General features: G+C 40.0%; 1 protein-coding gene across 1 annotated transcript; it reads right to left on the minus strand.

Annotated features, from left to right (window-relative positions):
* Window positions 1-194: 194 nt before the first annotated feature.
* On the minus strand, window positions 195-9,749 carry rgs7bpa (regulator of G protein signaling 7 binding protein a). The gene is made up of 6 exons (XM_074637650.1): window positions 9,420-9,749; window positions 8,262-8,428; window positions 3,460-3,590; window positions 2,899-3,043; window positions 1,463-1,533; window positions 195-1,254 (listed from the first exon to the last, which is right to left on the minus strand). Exons 1-6 carry the CDS (start codon window positions 9,567-9,569, stop codon window positions 1,163-1,165), a joined length of 756 nt encoding a protein of 251 aa, XP_074493751.1. The 5' UTR covers window positions 9,570-9,749; the 3' UTR covers window positions 195-1,162.
* Window positions 9,750-10,769: the final 1,020 nt, after the last annotated feature.

Here is a 10,769-nt window from a genome sequence, read left to right on the forward strand (position 1 = left end):
CCTATTACCCTTTAACTATCACCAATAGTGCAATCAATCCATTAAATGTATTCAGTTTGACCCACAATTAATTTTTTATCAGAACTGAAACACCCAAATGTGAAAGACAGGTTTGTTGTTTTTGATAGTGTGTCTCCACCCAGTGGACATTTCAGTGGATTACATGCAAGATAATTACAGAGACTTATTGATTAGTTTCAATAACAAAAGTTTATTAACAATGTAAAATGACCTATATCAGCTTTGACTACTGTATCTTCGCCGTGCCCTAAACATTGATCACTATCATTAATAAGCAAGACCCATGCTGCCTGGCCTCTGTCTGCACTGGACTGCCTCAGACAGAGGGAGACCCTCCCTGCTTACACCAACCAACAGATTCGTTGCAAACCATTTCCATCTTTGAAAATAATTCAGAGAGCATTGCGTAAAGAGTATGTGTATATACAAGTCTAATGTCTCAATTTTTAGATAGATATTGTGTGCAAAGAAGTTTTCTTTTTGAGTATTGTATCATATATTCCATTTTGAAGCTGGAAAGTTAAAGTTGGATACAGGTACTTGGTTTATGGAAGACTAAATTAAGTACATTAAGAAGAAAAAACAGCAAGAAACAGAAAACAGGGACTGTAATACACAACAAACGTACTCTGCACAAACCTGTCATCTCAGCTTAGACATACGAAGGTATAACTTTGTCTTTGCAAGCGCCGTCCTCAAATATTCGGATGGCGTCTATTCATAAGTTATCACATTATTTCTGACAGAAACTGACAATTATATTCCCTTTTTTTTTTTTACATGAATCCTCATTTCATTCACTCAGGTTTGTGGAAGTAATTGAACATTGACATTATTTTAGATGACCTCTCATTCTGTTTTACATTGGACAAGCAGATATCTGACTTCATTTACCAAAAAAGGGAAAATTTGTTGCAAAATATCTTAAAATATATGTTCATGACTTTGTTTTCATTACATTGCAGTTACAATTCTTCTTTGTATTACAAAATAAAATTATAAAATGGGCAGCCTTTAAAAAAAAGAGAAAGAGACAATTTATTTGAAAATGGCAGTAATAGATTGGTGGGAGACACAAGTGGTGAAGGACAGTGGGTAATGGTGTCTTTGTTGCCGCCTCCTACCCACAAAGGCGGGGCCCTTAGCTGGTTACCAGGCAACAGAGCCCAAAGAACCGCCTCTTCCTCTGTCGGACCAGTGGGTAGGGAGTCAGGTTCAGCAAACTGCTGTCATCTGAGCATAAGAACACACCGGAGAGCAGACCACTGCCAAGTCAGACATGTTTGCTAGTTGTAGCTTTGTGTTTTTCCAAGCCACTATTTATCCCATTGAATCTACTATTCTTTTTGACTATGAATAATTTTAAAAGTGTCACTGCTCGATTGGGTTGAGGTGTGAGTAAGAGGGTGAAGCTAAAGGAGGTGTTGGCTTTCCATCTTACCTTGGTTCTTCAATGGTAAAGGCATTGTCTCCCTGAGTTTACTGAGAAGGTTCTTCATCTCCCTCATATCCCTGCAATAACACAAGAAAAGGGCTTTATGTAGTGTATCAGGAGCATCTATCATGTAGTATATTTTCACACACACGCAAACACCCACATACAAATTCAGCAAATACTCACTTGCCCCATTTTTGCAGTGTCATCTAAAAGTACATCTTAAAATATATTGTATTTTGCATGATAAAATGTCCACCTAATATAATAAACACTCACAAATCACACTATATGTGAAGTATTTTGCATTAATTTGCAAATAGCCTACAATGCAACATCACAGGTAAAAACTGGAGGTTTTACATGTTTTATATTTCATTCTGGGGTTTAATAAAATTTTCCAATTATCAATAACAACCAGAGACACCACATTACATTACATTTTTGTCTACTCTGCAAAGTACAGTACTTGCATATACTGTAGGTTGTAAATACTATGGATTGGCATAGCACACAAATATCTGGTAATTTTCGGAGGCGTGTAATTGTTTTTTTACAGGACGTCCTATAAGAAAAAAAAAGTAAAATCAGAATTTTTCTCAGTGTACATATTGTTATTCAATTATATCTTCGTAAAAAAATCAAATATAGCATAAACAAACCCAGCTTTAAATGCTGAACATCTAGGGATGTGGTTGCAGATTGCAACCAACTGATTACCCCTCCGCTCACTCCTCCGTTTCCAAGCCTGCGGTAACATGAGCCGCTGAGTGCTAAACCGTGGTAACACCGTTCGCCTCGCTCGGAGGCCATCCTTACCATAATAACACTACTTTAGGAAGTCAGACAGCGGCTGGTGCTGCCATGGTTTTGCTCTTGCACTCTGCGGCTCACGTTACCGCAGTTTCACAGGCGTGTCGGAGAACTATGGCGGCCTTCAGGTAATGTCAAAATGCGCTCTCTCTAGAGCCAGTGTTTAGTTTGTCCGTTCTGGGGTACTATAGAAACATGGCAGAGCAACATGGCGGACTTCATGAAGAGGACCCGCCCCCTATGTTATATGAACGGCTCATTCTAAGCTAACGAAAACACAACGATTATTAGTTTCAGGTGATTATACACTAATGAAAACATAGTTATGAATATTATATTCCATTTTTACTAATAGATCGTCTGAAATGTTACACACTGTTCCTTTAACTAGTGCATATACGTGTATTTTAAAGAAAGCATTAGCTGTTTAAAATGTTAATGCATCTCTGATCTTTTAAATCCTGTAAAGTGACAAAAACTGAAAGAAAAAATACTGTGTTCCCTGACACATGTGTTTTGACCAACCAGGAACATGTACAATTATTCACAGCACAATAAACACACACAAATGCAAACACACTACATTGACTCACACACAGAAGGACAACGTATTTTTAGTCTACCTATACCTTTCTATGTTTTCGATGTCAGTGGCCACCAGCCAGCAGAGCTGAGGAAAGTCAGTGGGGGAGGAAGAGGTGTCCTCCAGGATGGGGATGTCTGAGCTCTCCTCTATCTTACTCTCGACCCCGGTAGGGCCACAGTAATCCTTACCTAAAGCACACAGAGAGCAGCTATAGCGTTAGACATGTGTCACCACCACATGCATTAAAACATTAAAAACAAGAAAAGGGCACACTCAGATCACATGGTCATTGTAAACTTCATTAAACAGGTACAAAAGCACTGGGTTATATTCGTACATACACAGGCTGCTGGTGTTATTATAGGAATGATCGTGAAGTTTTAGATGATAATCTGAATAATAAAACATGGAAGAAAGCTGTCAATAAATAATTACATCTATGCATATATTTTGAAATCTGCTAGTGTTGTGATTGTCTTCTGTTTTCTTGGTTGTTTCTTTTAACTTTAATCTTTAATAAGAGAAACAAAGCATGCTGTATATAAACTAGCACACATGCATATACACACAAAAGCTATGCCGTGAGGCTTATTCATGTATTAACCTTTCCTGTGTAGCTGCAGGGAGCCCAGCAAGCAGACGGATTTGAGCATCTCAGTGATGTACATCTCCAGACAGCACTGCAGCTGGATGAAGAGCCTACAGATCTCAGGGTGGATCTCCCCGTCCTCTGGCCTGAAATGGCACATAGTTGGAACACAGCGAGGTTACTGGCTGGCTGGAACTTGATGAACTCCGGATACAATGACCAACTTAATGGAAACAAATTAAAACCATAGTTCCGTAATAGAAAAAGTTCATAGATAGCCTCTTTATATCTCTCTGTACAGTTTAACAGTAGTTGACTGATGAGTTTATGATGATGATGATGATGATGATGATGAGATTACTTTATTACTTCTTGCATCTCAGCAGCTCTAGTTACAACGTCAAGACAGACAAAAAATTTAAGACAGGAAACAAGAATACATACATTTAACAAAACATTACACATCACCGCAGACAATATATTCACGACCCTTCAACGTACATTTGATCTGCGATTAGGCTCCATATTTAAAGTCTAACTATTAAATCATGGATCCCTGTATTTCCGATTTGATGACAACTATTTGTATTCACTGTTCAGGACATGGTTGGGGTCAGAGACAATGATGTTAGCCAGCCTTAGTATGTTATTATGGTACAGGCTGATTCATAGAGTTTCTCGACATACAATCTTTGAGCAGATTTTCATTTGATGGAGATGTTTTGACTTCAAAATGGTGGACAGACACTTGTACCATGTAGTATTACAATACTGTAGAACACTCATAATTACAGAAGTAAAGAACAAAAGAATGAATTGTGTCGACTCGCCTCAAAATAAATTATTTGTGTTGTCCTTTTGCAGACAGATTCAATGTGCTCTTTCCAGGTTTAGCCTCATTGAGCTCAGTTACTTGATGTGAATGTGCCTGAACCCTAAGATTGGTAGCAGTTCCACTGAAAAGACTTTGGTTAATGTTCAGCATATAACTTACAAATTGCATGGAGTGACATAAAAAAGGCAAGAAACCGTGCAAATCAGGGTAACTAAGACAAAAAGGTAAAATAGTAAACAATAGTAAATAGTAAAGTAAAAAGTCACATTCGGTTTTTAGCATGCCCATCTTCTATATCACATCCTAAACAGCCAACCATAAATGTCACTAAAGAACAAATGACTAGCATGGACTGAGATCTCGAGGTATATGTCTTAGTGTTTGAAATGCCATTATCCCATCATTATGCCTGATTACCTTTGTTATATACAGTATATTTGTATAAACCCTCTGTTCCTGTTTTTTTAATTTAATTTTGTGTATTTATATATATATATGTGTGTATGTATATGTACGTGCATATATTTTATATATATATTTTTTTCATTTATTATTGTTTATTTATATATTTTTATTGTATTTCTTGTTAATTTATATATTTTATTTTATTTCGTTTATTTTGTTTTTGGCTCTCATGTGTGTGGAGAATGTGTTCTGTGCTGAGGGTGAGTTGGAAAAGAGGGTACATATTTGTATCATGCTCCTTAATCCTTGATTGTTCGACCCTTTTGAAATCAATAAATATACTCTTTAAGAAAATATCTTAACAAATACGAGGAATAGCCCTATTAATACTGATGGTGTTGCCCTCTTGTGATTACATCAATATGATCATTAACCGGAACAATAACTGCAATACTAATAGGAGCAAACAATGTCAGAAGGAGTTATAAACTCAAATAAAAAGTTTGCCAAATTTAAACAATCAGATGAGAGATAAGCTGTGCCATTTGCATTAATGATGAGTAAACAGCAGACAAGGTCAAAATTGCTACTGACTGGATTTTGCTCGATTATTTTATTGTGTGTCCATATTTTTAGTACGTTTATCCGTCTGAGAATATATAAATAAAAGGCAGTGGGGAAGTTCAAACATAAAACCCCCATCTGAGTATTTTTTATTTACCCAGAGCTGATCACAAGCTTTTATGAGATACCGCAGTAGCTTCACAACCGCATAAATCTGGTGTTCAAGGGGGAACTACAGCAGGTGATATTCAGTGGGTGTGATATCACAGGGGAAAGTGACAGCGATGAAAGGCGTGAAACTTGCACCTGGTACAAATATTTCTCACACAAATCATGCTGTTGCATACAACTCATCCAACGGCGAGCTTCTCCTTCCCATCCGTGTTTTGTCACAGTGCTGCCTTCTACAGCACTGTTGCTAAAGCACAGCTGTCATCAATGCTATCCTGCTTATCAGCTTTCCTCTAGCACATCGGAGAGGCCTCGCATCACTCAAACCATTCAGACACACTGGCTTTATTTGATTAAAGGGGAATGATCTGTGCTGTCTAATTCAAGCTCTGTGTCTCTAGTCGTGGAGACGGACATTGAAATGGCCTGCAGAGCTTTTAGAGAAGGAGGTTTTGGAGTATTACGACAATGATGTCGATGCTGATATCAGTGGGAACTTGGAGCTCTCTCTCTAAAGCTGCTGCACTATTTCTATAGCAGCAGCAGGAAATTCAAGCACAGGACTATAATGGATAGTAGAGGTATAACTGTATCTAGCTGTATAATTACAAGCCATGTATTGGAAAAAGAATAGTGGAGAGCATAAAGGTTGTGCACTGTAAACTGCTCTGTTTCTCCAAAGATTTAAATAAGATGTTATTAAAGCATCGTTATAAAATGCAACTGAGATGTCCCTGTTCAATGGGTGTTGTATGATTTATGACAGGAAACATGCAGTAGACATGCTTACTGGCTAACCATATGAGTGTGTCACGCACATGTGCTTCAAAGCTTCCATACATTAAATGGAAAAATTTGTCATGCATGTAACAGACAGTGAAGGATATGCATTGTTAAATCACTGCAAGATATAGCGAGTGGATTAATTATTGAGCCAGGAAATGGGTTACAGAGCAGAGTGGAGTGCAGCCTAACACATTTTTAAACTCGTCCTCATGAAAAATATGGCAGACTAATGTTTAATGGGAGAGCATTCAATGATTTCACAGGTCTCCAACAAATGCCTGTTACAAGGAGGAATATGGGCTGTAGCTAGAGTAAACCTGATGCTGTCATTGTTCCAATAGTGCCCGGGCTTTGGCAAGCAGCTAGCACTGCACAACGTCCTCCAAATCTCTCTCTCACCGCTGTCTTCAGTCTGTGATTGTTATTTAAGTAACTTTGAGGCCGCCAAGTCAGCTGGCATCTTAGCCTCACTGAGGACCTTCAAAATCCCAAGCCTCACTGTGCCCTTCTTCCACTGGCATCAATGTGGAGTAGATGTTGTGCTCGATGGAGAGTGCAGGCCAAGTCAATAGACATGTCAGTCTTCTATCATAACGGTTTTTCCACTATCTTCAACAACATCCTCAATTATTATAAACAAACCGCTTGTAATTAGGGCTGTAAAAGTTAATGCGTTAACGCAGATTATTTTAAACGCTACTAATTTCTTTAACACATTAACACAACGTTTAAAGCTAAAGTGAAGACACTGGTATGAAACAAAAAAACCTAAGGAATCCATTGATACCAACCAGGTCATCCCAAAACTACCAAACTTTTGCTTAATTTTGGCGGGAAAAAAAACCTGTCAGGGCCATTTTCAAAGGGGACCCTTGACCTCTGACCTCAAGATATGTGAACAAAAATGGGTTCTATGGGTACCCACGAGTCTCCCCTTTACAGACATGCCCACTTGATGATGATCACATGCAGTTTGGGGCAAGTCATAGTCAAGTCAGCACACTGACACACTGACAGCTGTTGTTGCCTGTTGGGCTTTGGTTTGCCATGTTATGATCTGAGCACATTTGTTATGCTAAATGCAGTACCTGTGAGGGTTTCTGGACAATATTTGTCATTGTTTTGTGTTGTTAATTGATTTCCAATAATAAATATATACATACGTTTGCATAAAGCAAGCATATTTGCCCACTCCCATGTTGATAAGAGTATTAAACACTTGACAAATTTCCCTTTAAGGTCCATTTTGAACAGATAAAAAAATGTGCAATTAATCGCGATTAACTATGGACAATCATGCCATTAAATCGATTGACAGCCCTACTTGGAATATATTTTTAACAACCTCTAATCACTTTGCATCGACTGTTTCATTATGGCATCAAAGCCATAAAGGACTCTTATAGACACTGCACTCTAGAAATGAATAACGTCCATTGTTGAAAAGCATGCCAGTATCTAAATGTTCAAACGACCATAACAGAGACACAACTCACACAACACAGCCACTCTCACATTACATTAAAAGCAACAATTCAAAAAAGCCATTGGCTCCACATTATTGAAACTATTATCTCAGATATTCGTCCTGGGAAGCATTCCCACTTCATGCATTAACGATTTAGGCCTCCTTACTAATGGGAAGCGGTCAGTTACAGCATGTTGTTGTTATTATTGCTTCCTGGTAAAAGCTAGCAATTAGAGACAACATGTTTTTTTTTTTTTTTAAAAGCTGATCTCATGTTCTGTTTTCCCTAAACTCTTTCCCCCACTTCAAGCTCACTAAGTTTCACACTAATGGGGGCAGACACTTGGGTGATTTCTTTGAAGTGTAGAGCTTAAGTATATAGGCCCACATGTGCCTAAAACTGGGAATGCTTATGCAAATTAGAAATGGTAAAATGAGCTACTTTAGGTGCAGCAGTGTTGCAGAGCGCCCCATTTGACGCACTTTCAGCACCATGGAGAGCTCCTTTGCGAGGTGCTAGTTGTTTCAGCACCATGGACAGCTCTATGCTAGTTTTCAGCACCATGGACAGCGTCTGTGCCAACTCACCCGGATATCAAGGAGAGACTGTGGTGTGCAGCTCTCGCCATCTCGCAGCCTTTAGTTCGGGTCTTCAGCATTTCGGCGCGTAAAGAAGGACAGTCCACAGTGATTTCGCCAATGGAGATGACCAGCTCACGGTACAGAGCCACAAGCGTATTGAATTCTTGGACAATCTGTGTTATACAATGAGATGGTGAAAATGACACAGAAATCAGTTATTCCCCCTCAAATGACTTAGTCAAGTAAGCATCACACAAACAACTTTTTGCTTTTGAATATTGCTTCCTGTTCTGTTCATTGCAGTGGAATAGCCAATAAACGTGTCAGCCAACAAGGAAAATGCTGAGCAGCACTATATCCAGCCTCACTATACTCCTTTTGTTCCCCCATGCACGCTGAGGACAAATAATGTGACCTGTGCAGGTGCGTGCTTCAATAGTATTCAATAGTATTTCAAAAAATTGCAAACCTTGCACATAATGCGGGTCATAAAAGCCAATTGATATTATGAGAGAAACATGTGACTAAGCAAAAAAAAAAAAAAGTGAAGCTTTGCCATTAAAATAGTCTGCAAAAAGTCAGAGAGGATGATGAATGAATTGATTTTTTTTCTTCCCCCATTCCCATTATGCTAAGTTTGGTTGTTTGCACAAACATGAGAGAGCTTTGAGATTGGGGGCACAAATGTTTCGTTCATTTTTGTGCAACTCCTGCATAGCATCCTGCAGAGAGCCTTAGTGACGTTCACTGATGTATGAAAGGGGTGAATACATATGATCACTCCATGCCAACATCTGTCAAACCTCTGTACCATGATCACGAACACCTCTGTGGATAATCTTGTTATTTGGGCCAATTTTGAAATTGTACCCTAAAATGCAAATCACACAGTCAATCTGCACGCAAGTGACGAGATGATCTGTTTGGCTTCACTGCCCGACAAAGCAATGCAAATGCATATAGAGCTATTTTTAGGCTCCCAGACCGGGCTACAGTTTTTTTCTCTCTTTTTTTGCAGCTATTAACAGCTGTCGCCTGGTGCATCCTGCATGCACGTAGGATCGTCCTATAGAACAAAGAACAGGTTGTGGATATAATAACATCCTTTATCAGAGGTGCACCATTCATGCAAGACATTGACGTGTCAATGCAAAAGCACCTTACCATTCTGCAGTCGGCCACGGCGCGCTGGGCTCTGCGGGTACTCTCGGTGCTCTCCCTCCTCTCCGGGTCTCGGTAAGGAGGCTTGCCGATCTGGAAGATGTTCCCGGCGGATCTGGGGCGGTTTTTGCGCCCATTCGATGCAGAACTCATGCATACACATCCACTAATAAAACAGCCCTAATACAGAACAGGTTTTTGGATCTTATGATTCCTCCACACACCAAAACTCTCCACCACTTTCTCTCTCTCTCTTCCTCACCACCCCTCTGCACCCTTCACCTTATATTCTCTCCTCCGCTCAATTCACCTTCGCACAACTGCTGTGGCTGCTGTGTTGAAACCTCGATTATTGTCTATATCTCTCTGCACGTTTCCTCCTCCTCCTCCTCCTCTCTAGTGTGAGAGATGGAGCAAATGTGTTCCCAGTCGAGCCTTGGAGCGCAGAGAAAGAAGTGCCGGATGAGCGCCTGCGACTCCTCTCCGCATAGCTCTCGACTACTGCAGGCAAGTCACCTTCAGTCCAGCAGCAGCAGCAGCAGCAGCAGCACACGGTGCACACACAGTGAAGAAGACTTCACACACCCAACCAACAACCCGGAGTCCAGCTAGCTGCTGAGGTGTCTTCTCTGACGCACCGATGTCGGAAGGAGACGATCGCATTCACGGAGACTCTCCAAATGCAACCATTTTTTATGATTGCGCGTTTCCATTAAGCACCAATAAAACAGGGCGATAACGATCTGTTCTTCCTTCGCTGCTGCTGCACAACCTTCCTCCTGATGGTGGAGACGAAATAGACGATTTCACAGCGCGCAAGAAGGCGACACTTTAAAGCCTCTAGTGCAGGAGAAAATGTGAAAAAAAACTTAATCCCTGGTATCAATTCTGCTCCCAGTGTGTGTTTCCAGCTGGTCGGTCGGGCCTATCTCTCTCTAACCTTGGAGAGAGGCAGTAGAAAGACGAGCAGTTGCTGTACAGGCCTGACGTGGCTCTGTGGCTGATGGCAACACTGCGCACCCAAAGGAGGGAATACTAATAGGTAATAGGGCCCCATCAAGACATGCACACCCCCCGCCCTATAAACCTGTGAAAGTCAGGCTGCTGATGGCCACTTTGCCTCCACATAATAAAGCGGTTTAATAAAAATAGGCTGATTCAATATTCCAGTGAAGACTAAATGTGGTTCAATCGAAACTTTAGGATTGAATACCACAAATACAAATCTATGGCATATTTACATGCAGATTGTTTTGGGATTTAAAGTGTGTTTTGTGGTATTTTCTTTTAAATATATATATATGTCTATCTCTACAGTTAGTATAATATGCTTATAGACACACAGTGTGTTAT

The sequence above is a fragment of the Sebastes fasciatus genome, chromosome 6 (genome assembly GCF_043250625.1).
Source record: "Sebastes fasciatus isolate fSebFas1 chromosome 6, fSebFas1.pri, whole genome shotgun sequence".
NCBI classification, from domain to species: domain Eukaryota; kingdom Metazoa; phylum Chordata; class Actinopteri; order Perciformes; family Sebastidae; genus Sebastes; species Sebastes fasciatus.

What these genes read in the sequence shown, in the direction of transcription:
- rgs7bpa (XM_074637650.1), bottom strand. Translation starts at nt 9,569, where the DNA reads ATGAGTTCTGCATCGAATGGGCGCAAAAACCGCCCCAGATCCGCCGGG. An exon ending in CCGTGGCCGACTGCAGAATG is followed by an intron (nt 8,429 to 9,419) that starts GTAAGGTGCTTT and finishes TGTATAACACAG; the next exon opens with ATTGTCCAAGAATTCAATAC. An exon ending in AGTCTCTCCTTGATATCCGG is followed by an intron (nt 3,591 to 8,261) that starts GTGAGTTGGCAC and finishes GTGCCATTTCAG; the next exon opens with GCCAGAGGACGGGGAGATCC.